We start from the raw sequence: 16269 nt of genomic DNA, 5'->3' as shown, positions 1-16269 counted from the left end.
AAGCTGTGGAAGGAATTCTCTTTTTCAGAAGCACCATATTGTTCAGTCAACTATCAGCATTAGAGTTTAAGCGACAACACTACCATAAAGATATTTTATGATTTCCGGTTGGATGTAAATACAAATTGTAGACTTGACAGATTGTTTGTGGCATTTGCACATTATTTCCTTTATGAGGGCCTGGTGTTTTTTGAGTGTGAACATGGAAAAATAATCTCTCAGAATTAAAAGAAATTCATGTTCATTACGCTCAATTGACAGACACAATGGGAGATAAATATCTATTAACTCTTCATTGGTGAGAATCCGAGTATGTACTACCTGGTGGAGAGTGTTTGCATGGCTGTAACCTGGCCACATAAGTACTAGATGAATTCTTGCAAATAAAACTATATTGATCTCCCATCTGTTGGTAATGGACAAAACTACTTCATCAGCTAAAAGTGTGAATATCTGTGCAAATGTACCATTACGATCTTTGCTGGGAAGTGGGTTAGTTGGAAGAAATCAGAAACTATGAACTGTCCTCTTAGTGGACAGAAATAAATGTATAACAGAAAAAATGAAAATATTTAGAAGACTACTAAATATTTCAGTGCACAGTGTATTGATTGTTTATCGCGTCACTGAAAAGTGAAAAGAAGATGCACATATAAATTCCAGACTGTGTCTTGTACAGAAGCGCATAGAAAGAAACTGCAGTGTAGAACTTGGTTTCGAAGACAGCTTCAAAGTATACCACACTGAAAGTTTGTTTTAAGTGATCATTTGTCTTTAATGTAATATGTTCTACTCCTATGCTAAAATTTCATTAATTATGTGCGAATAGTTCCTGCATTAAAGCAATTTAAATAAAATGATCTTTTCCTTTACTATCTGGTAATGTAAACTACCACCAGGAGGCTAGATACACACTTGGAAACTGTTGGCTGGAAGGGTTAATAACAATTACACAGTCCAGTCACATTAAAGTGACCACCTTTTGCAGCATGGACCACTGCAAACATGCACAAAGAGTGTCAGTGAGGTTCTGGAAGGTACAGATGTGGAGCCATGCTGAAGGCAGTGTCGTGGCAGGCTGTGTCACGTTTCTCGGTGGAGGATCGTTGGCACATGCAGCCCAATCGAGGCGATCTCATAGATTCTTAATTGGTTTTAAATGTGGAGAGTTTGGTGGCCTGGGGAATAAGGTAAACTCATCCTGGTGCTCTTTGAACCACCCTCGTACACTGTGATCTTTGTGATACATTGCGTTGTTCTGCTGGTAGATGATTGTTGAAGGGTGTTTTCTTTCAGGCAGTTCATGCCATACACACCAACGGCCATCTGTCTGATGGAGATAAAACATGATTACTCTGGAAAGGCCACTTGTCGCCATTCAGCAATGTCCAGTTGCAGTATTGGCATGCAAATTGCAGCCTTCATTGCCTGTGAAAGCAGTCAGCATTTGTGCATGAACCAGGAGCATGTTGTGGAGGCCCATACACAGCAACATTTGCTGAATGGCCATTGGGGGGAGACTGTTGGTAGCCCTTTGGTTCATCTTTGCAGCCATCATTCATTCCTGTCGTCTGTGACCCATGGAGCATCTCAACTGCCTCTTTAATGGTTTTGGATAGCGCTATTTTGCCATGCACAGTATACTTTAACCACAATGGCACAAGAACAGTTCACAAACTTAGTCATTTCACTAATGCTTCTTCACTTAGCCTGAAAGCCAAAGACCATGCCCATTTAAATCAGATAAGTTGCTCTGTTTCTGCATTACAACAATGACTGTGCTATTTTCTGCATAACAGTTGACTTTGTAAAGCACAACTGTCACTGGAAACAATTGACAAGATAGGTTGGGAGATCCTGCGTTGTCCTTATTTCAGCCATGGCTTACCCCTTTACACTTTTATCTGTTTCATCCAGTGAAAGAAGCTTTGCATGACATCAAGTTCATTGTCAACAAAACGGCAAAGAAAAAATTACAAAACTTGCTTTGAGATTGAGGTACAAAATTTTTACTGAGAGACTCATAAGAAGATGTCAAAAGTGTATAGAAATTAGTTGGGATTACATGGAAAAATAGAGAAAAAGCAATGTTGACTTAATGAACCATTTTTATTGTACAACTGTTTGTTTAATTACTGAATGACTTCATCTTTCAAACGAACATTTGAAATGATAGAACTGCTGGGTGATGAACTTACTACTTTGCCTCTGTGTGCTTGGTAAATTATGCCATTCCATCTCTTCAGCAAAACTTTGAAAATAATAAAAGAAACATTCAAGAAACTTCATAATTTATGAAGCCATAACTCCTACCAGAATAGTGTACCAGCTGATAAGGTTCTGCACAGCAATTATTTGATTCTGTAATACGTCTGTTCTTTTACAAAGTGAGAATTAATAAACTGAGAAAGGGTAGGGATCCATGAGAGCGAGATAGTGGTAGCCAATACTACATTTTGTGCCACAACAGCACATTTCAGTTGCCATTGTTTTGGATTGCAGATCTCCACCGTGTGCTGCTGTGTGAAGCACTTGGTGCTATTGGGGGCTTCCAGGCAGGAGCACTTGTTCCCATCCTGCCAGATTTGTTGCAGCTGTTGCAGTCATGTCAAGGTTCTCGTGAAAAGGTATAGTAGCTTGTAGAAGATACAGGTCTTTTTATCTAAACTTGTGGTTGATTTTTCAGGTCAGGCTGAAGGCATTAATGTTCTTGTAAATAAGGGACCTAAGTAAGATACAGGCACATGAACCTAAATTTTGTAGAAACACAAGTGGGAGTAATATTAATGAACAAAATAAAAATTGAAGAGCTCAAGGAGAAGGCAAAGAAAGTTTCCTTATACGAGAGGACGGACTCGTGAAGTGGTGAAGACATGTTATAGGATACCAAGGAATGTGCATGGATTGAGACTCCAAGATGAAAGCCCATGAGGAGTACCAAAGGATAGTTGGATAAAAGTAATGGAAGAGAGTATTTGGAGAAAAGGATAGGACTGGAAGAGGATAGTGGCAGAGCAGTAGTGGCAGGATAGAGGAAAATGGAGAGGCTTGTGTATGAAACAGAATTGTAGAATGAAGGCTTTCATTACCGGGTGACATGGCTGTTGATATACTTTCCGGGATGTGAGGTCGTGGTCCAAGAACTTTTCTGCTCCTTACGTTTCGTCCAGAACTGCGCTGGACTTCGTCAGAGGCGCTGCTCCGCTGAGTCTTGCCGACTGACTGGTCGGGTGTCTGAGAGCGACTTATATATTGTGAGAAAGGGGGGCGTGGTTCAGGTGAGACGTGATGAGCAGTGATAATCCATAGCAAAGATAAGGTTGACTATCGATTACCACCTTGTCAAAGATAAAAATTGTTAGCAATTTTGTAGAGCCACTGATTATCCATAGCAAAGATAAGGTTGACTATCGATTACCACCTTGTCCAAGATAAAAATTGTTAGCAATTTTGTAGAGCCACTGTCCATATATCGCTAAGTTTCATAGCCTCCTCTTTCCTATTAAAATTATCGTGATGTTTATAAATTTCGATAGCTTCTCTATATAGCTGTGGATAGTAATTTAACGTTGTAGATAAAACTTCGGTATCCGAAAACTTCACTTGGTGGTTGCCTGGTTGAAGAGCATGTTCTGCTACAGCTGACTTTTCTATTTTTCCAAGTCGACAAAGACTTTTATGCTCTTTCAGTTGCGTGTTTACGCTTCTTTTGGTAGTACCAATGTAAACTTTACCACAGATACATGGAATTTTATACACACCGACAGGGGAGGGCGTTTATCCTTCACAGATCGTAGTACTTGACTTATTTTCTTTGTTGGTTTAAAGATCGGTTTTATGTCGTGTTTTCGTAAAATCTTACCGATCCGATCTGTTACTTTTTTAATAAAAGGGAGAACTACTGTATTTTTCTGTCGTTGTGGTTCATTCTTATCTTTTGGGTTTCTGTTCCTTGGACGCAAAATTCTATTTATCTCTTTTCTTGAGTAGCCGTTTTTTTCAAAAGCCTGCTTCAGATGTTTCACTTCAGCATCCAAATGTTCAGGTGTACATATCCGTTCCGCTCGATCGACAAGACTTTTTATGACACCTCTCCTGAAAGCCCTTGAAACATTTTACTTTGGCCCTGAACTTTTCTCCTATTTCTTTCACCATTATTCCCATTTCCCTCAAGTCTGCTTTAACTTCTTTGATTCACACCATTGATGTTTTTGCATTTCTGTCAAAAAAGTTAAAAACTATTTTTGTTAATCATTTTTTATCTATCCTTTTTAGGTGTCCATAGAATACAACTCTTCTTTTCCTCATTGTGCCTAATATTGGTTCTATTCTTTCATAAGCTTAATTATTAGTTCAAACAATGGAAAGTCCATGTTGGAATAATTACATTATAGGAAAAGGATAGATTGCTACTAACCCATATAGCGGAGATGTTGAGTTGCTGATAGACACAACAAAAAGACTACTAAATACATAAGCTTTCGGCCAGAAGACCTCCTTCTTAAATAGACAACATGCATGCACACACATTCACGCAAACACAGTTCCCACACACATGACTGCTGTCTCTGGCTGCCCCAGAAATAAGAGACAGCAGTCATGTATGTGTAAACTGGGTTTACATGAATGTGTATGTTGTTTATTTCAGAAGAATGCCTTGTGACTGAAAGCTTACTTGTTTAGTAGTCTTTTTGATGTACCTGTCCATGACTCAACATCTCCACTATATGGTGATTAGCAATCTGTACTTTTCATATTTATTAGTTCAACAGTATGAAAAGGATATATCGCTTTTCACCATAAAGATGACACGTTGAGCTGCAGACAGGCATGACGAAAAGGCTGTTACACATTTGAGCTTTCAGCCAAAGCCTTCTTCAGTTAGGAAAATACACACATGTTCACATAAGCATGCACACCTTGTGCACATTTGATCACTGTCTCCGTCCACTCTGGCTAGAATGCGCCTGTTTCACATTGAACAGAAGCAGCAATCTGGAATGGGGTGGGGAAGGGGAGGGATGTGGGGAAAAAGTCAGTGCTGCCTGGCAGAGTGCACAGGGACTTGATGGTAGCTGGACAAGGCTGCCTGGTGTAGCGTTTGGAGGCTGTAGTAGGAAGTGGGGAAGGGGTGGGGGTGGGGGGGGGCGACAGAAATGGAGGAGAGCAGAGAAGGGGAAAAGACTATAGGTTGAGGCTGGGATGATTTTGGGAGTGGATAATGTGTTCTAAGGATAACTCGCATCTGCACACTTCTGAAAAGCCTGTGGTGGATGGGAGGACCAAGATGACCTGTGCTGTGAAGCAGCCACTGAAATCTAGGATGTTGTGTTCAGGGTGGTCCACTGTGCTCTTGACCACAGCAGCCATGACTTCCAAACCAAAAAATCCCTCCCATGCAGACTGGTCTCCTGGGGACAACGTTTCTGCACTGACGAGAATTCCCTCGCCCAGTAAACTGAAGGGAAATCTGTGTGCGGACTAGCTCTGGAGAATAGTGCCAGTCTGTGAGGCCTTTGTGAGACACAAAGGCCTTCACAGACAGGCACTATTCCCCAGGGCTAGTCTGCACACAGACTTCTCATGCCATATCCCCAGTTACACCCAATCATCCAACCACCACCAAGAATCAGCAAAGGATTGCCCCCTTTGTCACCCAGTATCATTTCTGATTGGAACAACTGGATTACATCCTTTGTCAGGGCTTTGATGATCTATCATTGTGTCCTGAAATGAGGGGTATCCTACCAAAGATTCTTCCTGCCCCTCCTAACATTGCGTTCCATTGCCCACCCAATCTCCACAACATCCTAGTACATCCCTATGCCATGCCTAATCCCAACCCTTTCCCACAGGCATCTTATCCCTGTGAAAGACCCAGGTGCAAGTCTTGCCTAATCCACCCATCTAGCACTGCCTGTTCCAACCCTGTCACAGGCTTATCCTGCTCTATCAGATGCCAGACCACTTGTGAAAGCAGCCATGTTATATACTAGCTCTGCTACAGTCATCACGCCACTTTTTATATTAGTATGACTACCAACCAACTGCACACAAGGATGAATGATCACTACCAAGCTATGGCCTAGAGCAAAATAAACCATTCTGTGGCACAACATGCAGCTGAGCATAACTTGCTTTATGTTGCTTCACAACCTGGGCCATCAGGACCCCTCCCATCCACCACCAGCTTTTCTGAACTGTGCAGATGGGAGTTATCCTTACAACACATTCTCCGCTCTTGAAACCATCCCGGCGTCAACCTATGGTCCCCATACCCTCCACCCAATAGTTACTGCCCCCTCTGTCCAATCACCTCTTTTCAATTCAAGTGTCCTCACTGTCCTTGTGCACCACTCTCTGCCAATGCAACCATTGGCATTTTCCACTTTTCTGCTCCCTCCTCCCACCCCAACCCCCCATTCCCTCTCCCTCTTTCCATCAAAGCACAAAGCATCCCAGCAATGTAGCTGGTACCTTCATCCTGTCACCATGCCACTGTCTAGCCCCTGCATGCTCTGCCAGGTAGCACTGATCCCCTGCCCTCCCCCTATGGCCACCACCCCATGCACTGCCATCCCTCCTCCTTCAAAGTTCCAGTTTGCTGCTGCCATTCGAAAATGTGTGCTTGAGGTATGCTTGCTTGGGTGAATGTATGTGTGTTTTTCTTTCTGAAGACATCTCTGGCAGAAAGCTCAAATGTGTAACAGTTTTTTCATCGTGCCTGTCTGCAGCTCAACTTGTAATCTTTACTGTGAGCAACAATATATCTTTTTTAGAGTACTGTTGATATTCCATCCCGAACTTCCCACAGTTTCATTATTACTTCTTAGTTTCCATTTCTCATTGTCATATGTTGGTTCCAAGATTTTCCTGATTATTTTCCTTTCTTTCTTTTCTACTTCACCCAATTGTTTGGCTGTATTTAACGAAAGGCATTCTACAGCATAAAGACATTCTGGTCCAAAGACAGTGTTGTAGTGCCAGAGGCTTACATTTAGGGAAACAGATTTCTTGTTATACAGGTTTTCTGTTAATTGAAAAGCCACTTCTATATTCTTGCACTTGCTAATTTGGTTTGATTATCCAAAGCATTTCGTTTGATTATGTAGGTATTTAAATTTTGTAGGCATTACTTTCACATGGCATTATTTTTGTATTTCTGATCCCTTATATTTGTTGATTTTGAACCAGTTTTTGACTTTTTGGCCCATTGTTGGTAAATAATTGACTAGTGTCCACAAGTGACACTAGCACAGTCTAATACAGACAGTCATGACTCTTCTGTCCATTTTTTTATATGCTATGATAGCAGTGCACCAAGTGGTCATTAAGCTACACGGTTAACTGTAATATCCAGTGGAAGTGAATAGTATCATTTTCATTGATTTGTAACATGGTTTGTACGAGAGGGAGTGTATGTAGTGCAATAAATTGTAACAGTAACAAAAAGAAGACACAAATTTATCATTACACAAGTTTCCTAAGGACCACAGGAGATATGAAACAGCAAATACAGGAATGTTTAGCTACAGTTTTCTTGTGACATACAGACATTTACTGAAGGATAACATTTCTTTTTAATAACAAGAACTAGATAGTAAATAGCAGAAGACATGATGAATTGCTGGAAGAGAACATATATCTACCCAATAACATGAAGTTTTGTGCATTACACTTCAAAACAAATCGGGTTATGGATGCATAAAATACGAAACTGCTATTGAATGCAGTACAAGATAAGCCACCACAACCCTCATTGAAGAGAATACTATCATACAGGTGTGGTAATAAAATGACAGAAGAGAAAATTTTGTCCTCTCTCAAAAGAAACCAATTCCGCAGTTGTTGCTGCATCAAAAGTCACAAATTTCAGAATTTTTACATATTCGTTGTCTTCCAAAGAAGTAATTATATCAAACAAATATTCATCAATTAGCAAGTCAAGTGTAGTGCAACAGTGAGCAAATCTTCAGACTTCATGCAAAATTGTAACATGTCAAAGAAAGTGCCAACTTTAAGAACACTCAGCCAACTTTAAGAACACTCAGCAACAGAAAGACATGCTTCTTACAAATTCTCTCATCTTCAGTGGTATAAATTGCAAACATATGCAATTTTGAGAGCATTTCTTCATGAAGAAATTATAGTTTGTGTCATTTATTACATTCACTCAGATCTCTTGAGATTCTACAAACATTTGAGGTGCAAAAATACAATAAAGATTTAGTAAATTAAGTAGAAAAACAAAGAGACATTAATTTTATGACGTGTATGTTGATAAGTACTGAATGGCTTTCTTGCAGTTAGGGTCATTATTGTGTCTTCAACTGTCTGACAGAGACAACTTTCACAGCACTGAGTTTCGTGACTGTATGTGTTAGGCTGTGACACCAGTGTGTAGAAAAGCAAACATTGTAAACAAAGATACTTTCCGCACACACAGAATCTTTGGTCATGGCTTTAGGTATGAAATTTCAAATAGTGTGCTCATCACTCTTGTTATGCATCAAGCATTTTAAATTTCAATTTACAATATGGATTTTATTAAGTGTGGTACATAATCCTCCCATACCATACTAAAGATTGTGAGGAAAACAAAGTAATGTATAACACAGTTCTGTTGTGATCCAGATTTGTGGATAGGAATGTGATCATTGGGACTGGGGTCTGAGAATATGTAACTGAGTAACTGGAAGATGTTAAGCTTAAAAGTAGGGATGTGTTTAGATGTAACTGACCTTTGAGAACCAGGTGGAGGTTTTGAGGTACATGCATATTTACTTCAAATGCTTGTGACGGACTAAGTTTTTTTTATTTTTTGGCTATATATAGTACTTCAGTGTGGGCACTGTATCTGTAACCTTCCTTCAGTACATGCTCAGAAAATGTGGAATTTGACATACATAACCTCCAGCTGTGTTTTTGCTCATTCATTCTAGCTGCTGCAACCCTGCTAGTTTGATTAATATATGAGGGTCATGGTAGAGCAACAGTTCCTACTGCTGTCACAAGCTCCTTGCAGAACAGTCACGCATTTCTTCCACGTTGAACTGCAATCTTTACATAAGAGCACTATTCAAGTCGAGCAACATTCATCCTGAATGGCTGTTCACCTCACACTCTGGTCTCTCTTCACGTTTTGTTCTCCTGGAAAGGACAGCCATCCAGCGTCACGTCACGTTACTGTAGATTCTTGGGGGAGACTCCTGATACCATGGAACTTGCGTGGTGTGTAATTACCATTGTGCGTTGTTGTTGTGGCATGGACTGGGCAGTTTTTTTAGGTTAGAAGGCCTCGGGGAAAGTACGCAGTGGGCTGCAATCTCAAAGGGTGCATGGAAAATACAGGACGTGCTTGGATCAGGGAACAGTCAGAATTGTAGTTGTAAATAGTTGTATTTGTGCTGGAAAAGTCCCTGAGCTTCAAGCTTGGATCAAGGAACATCCGAATTGTAGTTGTAAATTGTTGTAGTTGTGCTGGGAAAGTCCCTGAGCTTCAAGCGCTAATAGAAAGCACAGAAGCTGAAATCGTTATAGGTACAGAAAGCTGGCTAAAGCCTGAAATAAGTTCTGCAGAAATTTTTACGAAGTCTCAGACGGTGTTCAGGAAAGATAGATTAGGCAGAATTGGTGGTGGAGTGTTTGTGTCTGTCAGTAGTGGTTTATCTTGTAGTGAAGTCGAAGTAGATACTTCGTGCAAATTGTTATGGGTGGAGGTTATACTTAACAGTTAATAATTGGCTCCTTCTACCGACCCCCAAACTCCGATGATATAGTTGCTGAACAGTTCAGAGAAAATTTGAGTCTTGTAACAAATAAATACCCCACTCATACGGTTATAGTTGGTGGGGACTTCAACCTTCCCTTGATATGTTGGCAAAAATACTTGTTCAAAACTGGTGGTAGGCAGAAAACATCTTCCGAGATTGTCCTAAACGCTTTCTCCGAAAATTATTTCGAGCAGTTAGTCCACGAACCCACGCGAATTGTAAATGGTTGCGAAAACACACTTGACCTTTTAGCCACAAACAGTCCAGAGCTAATAGAGAGCATCATGACTGATACAGGGATTAATGATCACAAGATCGTTGTAGCTAGGCTCAATACCGTTTCTTCCAAATCCACCAGAAACAAACACAAAATAATTTTATTTAAAAAAGTGGATTAAGCGTCACTAGAAGCCTTCCTAAGAGACAATCTCCAGTCCTTCCGAACTGACTATGCAAATGTAGACGAGATGTGGCTCAAATCCAAAGATATAGTAGCAACAGCAATTGAGAGATTCATACCTCATAAACTGGTAAGAGATGGAACTGATCCCCCATGGTACACAAAACAGGTCCAAACGCTGTTGCAGAGGCAACGGAAAAAGCATGCGAAGTTCAGAAGAACGCGAAATCCCGAAGATTGGCTAAATTTTACAGATGCGCGAAATTTGGCACGGACTTCAATGCGAGATGCCTTTAATAGGTTCCACAATGAAACATTGTCTCGAAATTTGGTAGAAAATCCGAAGAAATTCTGGTCGTATGTAAAGTACACAAGAGGCAAGATGCAGTCAATACCTTCACTGCGCAGTGCCGATGATACTGTTACCGATGACTGTGCCGCTAAAGCGGAGTTATTGAACGCGGTTTTCCAAAATTCCTTCACCAGGGAAGACAAATGGAATATTCCAGAATTTGAAACACGTACAGCTGCTAGCATGAGTTTCTTAGAAGTAGATACCTTAGGGGTTGCGAAGCAACTCAAATCTCTTGATACGGGCAAGTCTTCAGGTCCAGATTATATACCGATTAGGTTCCTTTCAATCAAAATATCCACGGGTGTGCTGCCAGTCTATAGTGTCCAACGGGCACAATATTTCGGCGATCATACATGTCGCCATCATCAGGTGAACTGACAGACTGAGGTCCTGTGAACGTGCCGGCACAGAGATCCGTACGCTATGGCTGCTCAGAGGGAACTGGGTTCGGCCGCGGCGGCGGCCGATTTAAATACCCTCCGCCCGCGGCGCGCTCTCTTTGCCGTCCGTGGCCCGCGCCACGGTCGCACGGTGGAACAGGTTGCGATGGAGTCGGAGATGACGTCGGTGTGATGGCTCTGTCCGCGGTGGTCGTCACAACTATACGTTTGCTCGATTTACTCTTGATTAACCCAATCACTGGTTCCCAAGCCTTGCTAAGATTATAGCCACAGTCACAGTTTATGAGGTCATCATTGGTGCAAATTTCGATGGCCTCTCTAACAACGCTGTCCCAGTATCTCGACGTCTGTACCAGAATCCTCATGCGGTCATTCTCCATGGCGTGATTTTCCGACAAACAATGTTCAGCGACCGCCGACTTGCTCGGGTACATCAGTCGATTGTGCCTCTGGTGTTCACGGCATCGATCCTCGACGGTACGCATCGTCTGACCAATATACGACTTGCCACATTGACACGGAATCTGGTACACGCCGGCCTTCCTCAAACCGAAGTCATCTTTGGTGCTCCCCACCAGTGCACGAGTTTTATTCGGAGGACAAAACACAGTTCCGACCCAGTGTTTCTTCAGAATGCGGGCGATTTTCCCCGAGAGTGCGCCTGTGTATGGAATAAATGCAGTGCCTACCTCCTCCCTCGTGACTTCATCCATCTCAACAGGTTGTGCTGCAGTGGTTGGGCGGAGAGCACGTTGAATCTGCCAGTCTGAGTACCCATTTTTTCGAAATACAGTTCTCAGATGTTCCAACTCCTGGGGTAGACTCTCTGCGTCGGAGATAGTGCGCGCCCTATGTACGAGGGCCGTTCAGAAAGTAACCTCCGGTTGATTTAAAAAAATACACCAAGTTAAATAAAAATATTTTAATATATACATCTTACAACTACATCTTTGCACTATTTTTCTACATAGTCTCCATAGCGATTGAGGCACTTATTGTATCTCTTCACAAGCTTTGAAATTCCTTCTGCATAAAAATCACCCGCTTGTGCCTGGAGCCAGCCTGTGACCGCATCTTTGAGCTCTTCGTCGTCATCAAACCGCTGTGACCCGAGCCATTTCTTCAAATGCATGAAGAGGTAATAATCACTTGGCGCCAGGTCTGGGCTGTAAGGTGGATGGCTGATAACGTCCCACTTGAAGGACTCAAGAAGGGCCGTTGTTCTGCGAGCAGAGTGAGGACGGGCGTTATCGTGCAAAAAAACGATACCGGAAGTCAGCATACCACGGCGTTTGTTCTGTATAGCCCGTCGTAACTTTTTTATTGTTTCACAGTACACGTCTTGATTAATGGTCGTACCACGTTCCATGAATTCAACCAACAACACCCCTTTGGCATCCCAAAACACCGTTGCCATCAGTTTTCTGGCAGAAAAATCTTGCGAGGCTTTTCTTGGTTTGGTAGGCGAATTTGAATGTGCCCACATCTTTGATTGTTCTTTTGTCTCAGGGTTCACGTACTTAATCCAGGTTTCGTCACCGGTCACGATTCTGTTTAACAATGGTTCTCCTTCGTCCTCATAACATGACAGAAAGTCTAATGCAGAGGCCATTCTTTGAGTTTTGTGGTGGTCGGTAAGAATTTTGGGCACCCATTGTGCACAGAACTTACGGTAACCCAATCTTGCTGTCACTATCTCGTACAAGAGAGTCTTAGAAATCTGTGGAAAACCAGTAGACAACTCCGACATTGAGAAACGTCGATTTTCACGAACTTTTGCATCAACTGTCTGAACGAGTTCGTCAGTCACCAATGATGGTCTACCACTCCTCTCTTCATCATGAACGTTTTCTCGTCCACTTTTAAATAAACGTACCCATTCACGGACAACTCCTTCACTCATAACTCTTGGTCCGTACACGGCACAAAGCTCACGATGAATAGCTGCTGCAGAATATCCTTTGGCTGTAAAAAACCTTATGACAGCACGCACTTCACATTTGGCGGGGTTTTCTATTGCAGCACACATTTCAAACTGCCACAAAAACTAAACTAGCGCAGGTACGACGTTCACTCGACCACGGCTTGATGCCGACTGACCTGTTGAGTGCGTGAACGCACAGATGGCGTCGCTACTCCCCCCACAACCCGCACTGTGACCAATCGGAGGTTACTTTCTGAACTGCCCTCGTACTAGAGTTTTAAGTACCCCATTCCTCTATGAAGGGTGGTGGCAGCTGTCTGCGTGCAAATACAGATCAGTGTGCGTTGTCTTCCGATACACCCCAAAACTTGGGTGCCGTCAGCCCTTCTCTTGACCAAGATGTCAAGGAAAGGTAATTTACCCTCTGTTTCAGTCTCCATAGTGAATTTGATGTTGGGATGTATGGAGTTTAGATGTGTAAGGAAGTCAAGGAGTTTATCCATACCATGTGGCCAGATGACAAACGTGTCGTCCATGTAACGGAAAAAGCAAGTAGGTTTCCATATGGATGGCGACATGGCTTCCTCCTCGAAGTTCTCCATGTACAAATTCGCTACCACCAGTGAGAGTAGGCTACCCATGGCGACTCCCTCCGTTTGTTCGTAGTATTCCCCATTGAAAAGGAAATACGTGGAAGTCAAGACATGCCTAAAAAGTTTAGTGGTCTTCTCGTCAAACTTCTGACTAATCAATTCTAGTGACTCTTGCAGGGGTACCCTTGTAAACAAGGAAACGACGTAAAAACTCACCATGATATCTGACTCATCCAGACAGCTGCCACCACCCTTCACAGAGGAATGGGGTACTTAAAACTCTAGTACATAGGGCACGCACTATTTCCGACGCAGAGAGTCTACCCCAGGAATTGGAACATCTGAGAACTGTATTTCGAAAAAATGGGTACTCAGAGTGGCAGATTCAACGTGCTCTCCGACCAACCACTGCAGCACAACCTGTTGAGATGGATGAAGTCACGAGGGAGGAGGTAGGCACTGCATTTATTCCATACACAGGCGCACTCTCGGGGAAAATCGCCCACATTCTGAAGAAACACCGGGTCGGAACTGTGTTTTGTCCTCCGAATAAAACTCGTGCACTGGTGGGGAGCGCCAAAGGTGACCTCGGTTTTTGCGTACCGTCGAGGATCGATGCCGTGAACACCAGAGGCACACTCGACTGATGTATCCGAGCAAGTCGGCGGTCGCTGAACATTGTTTGTTGGAAAATCATGCCATGGAGTATGACCGCACGAGGATTCTGGTACAGACGTCGAGATACTGGGACAGCGTTGTTAGAGAGGCCATCGAAATTCGCACCAATGACGACCTCATAAACCGTGACTGTGGCTATAATCTTAGCAAGGCTTGGGAACCAGCGATTGGGTTAATCAAGAGTAAATCGAGCAAACGTATAGTTGTGACGACCACGGCGGACAGAGCCATCACACCGACGTCATCTCAGACGCCGTCACATCCTGTTCCACCGCGCGACCATGGCGCGGGGCGCGGACGGCAGAGGGAGCGCGCCGCGGGCGGAGGGTATTTAAATTGGCCGCCGCCGCGACCGAACCCAGTTCCCTCTGAGCAGCCATAGCGTACGGATCTCCGTGCCAGCACGTTCACAGGAGCTCAGTCCGTCAGTTCACCTGATGATGGCGACATGTATGATCGCCGAAATATTGTGCCCGTTGGACACTATAGACCGGCAGCACACCCGTGGATATTTTGGTTATCAAATACGCCGGGAGAAACTCAAGAATCACAGGTTCCTTTCAGATTATGCTGATAAAATAGCTCCCTACTTAGCAATCATATACAATCGCTCGCTCACCGATAGATCTGTACCTACAGATTGGAAAATTGCGCAGGTCGCACCAGTGTTTAAGAAGGGTAGTAGGAGTAATCCATCGAACTACAGACCTATATCATTGATGTCGGTTTGCGGTAGGGTTTTGGAGCACATACTGCATTCAAACATTATGAATCACCTCGAAGGGAACAATCTATTGATACGTAATCAGCATAGTTTCAGAAAACATCGTTCTTGTGCAACGCAGCTAGCTCTTTATTCGCACGAAGTAATGGCTGCTATCGACAGGGGATCTGAAGTTGATTCCGTATTTCTAGATTTCCGGAAAGCTTTTGACACCATTCCTCACAAGCGACTTCTAATCAAGCTGCGGGCCTATGGGGTATCGTCTCAGTTGTGCGACTGGATTCATGATTTTCTGTCAGGAAGGTCGCAGTTCGTAGTAATAGACGGCAAATCATTGAGTAAAACTGAAGTGATATCAGGTGTTCCCCATGGAAGCGTCCTGGGACCTCTGCTGTTCCTGATTTATATAAATGACCTGGGTGACAATCTGAGCAGTTCTCTTAGGTTGTTCGCAGATGATACTGTAATTTACCGTCTAGTAAGGTCATCCGAAGACCAGTATCAGTTGCAAAGCAATTTAGAAAAGATTGCTGTATGGTGTGGCAGGTGGCAGTTGAGGCTAAATAACGAAAAGTGTGAGGTGATCCACATGAGTTCCAAAAGAAATCAGTTGGAATTCGATTACTCGGTAAATAGTACAATTCTCAAGGCTGTCAATTCAACTAAGTACCTGGGTGTTAAAATTACAAACAACTTCAGTTGGAAAGACCACATAGATAATATTGTGGGGAAGGTGAGCCAAAGGTTGCATTTCATTGGCAGGACACATAGAAGATGCAACAAGTCCACTAAAGAGACAGCTTACACTACACTCGTTCGTCCTCTGTTAGAATATTGCTGCGCGGTGTGGGATCCTTACCTGGTGGGATTGACGGAGGACATCAAAAGGGTGCAAAAAAGGGCAGCTCGTTTTGTATTGTCATGTAGTAGGGGAGAGAGTGTGGCAGATATGATACGTGAGTTGGGATGGAAGTCATTAAAGCAATGACGTTTTTATTCGCGGCGAGATCTATCTACGAACTTTGTCACCAACTTTCTCTTCCGAATGCGAAAATATTTTGTTGAGCCCAACCTACATAGGTAGGAATGATCATCAAAATAAAATAAGAGAAATCAGAGCTTGAACAGAAAGGTTTAGGTGTTTGTTTTTCCCGTGCGCTGTTCGGGAGTGGAATGGTAGAGAGATAGTATGATTGTGGTACGATGAACCCTCTGCCAAGCACTTAAATGTGAATTGCAGAGTAATCATGTAGATGTAGATGTAGAAAACACATTTGAAATGACAAAATTTGTTTCGTCTTTTTTCTTGTGCCATATCTTTATGGCAGCATGTTTGTTCATCTGTCTCTCTGTATGTAATGTATACATATGAACTAACCTCCCATTTGCATATTTCAGAAATTTTTAATTTGTTACCATTT

General features: G+C 42.7%; 1 protein-coding gene across 1 annotated transcript in view; it reads left to right on the top strand.

Annotated features, from left to right (window-relative positions):
* LOC126259409 (integrator complex subunit 7) overlaps window positions 1-16269 on the top strand; it is a 177650-nt gene that overhangs the window by 86539 nt on the left and 74842 nt on the right. Inside the window, 1 exon segment of the mRNA XM_049956186.1 lies at window positions 2503-2627. Coding sequence (XP_049812143.1) covers window positions 2503-2627 — 125 coding nt within the window.

The sequence above is a fragment of the Schistocerca nitens genome, chromosome 5 (genome assembly GCF_023898315.1).
Source record: "Schistocerca nitens isolate TAMUIC-IGC-003100 chromosome 5, iqSchNite1.1, whole genome shotgun sequence".
Classification (NCBI taxonomy): domain Eukaryota; kingdom Metazoa; phylum Arthropoda; class Insecta; order Orthoptera; family Acrididae; genus Schistocerca; species Schistocerca nitens.
Note: the sequence above shows the minus strand (reverse complement) of the source record. Positions and strands in the feature narration are given on the sequence as shown.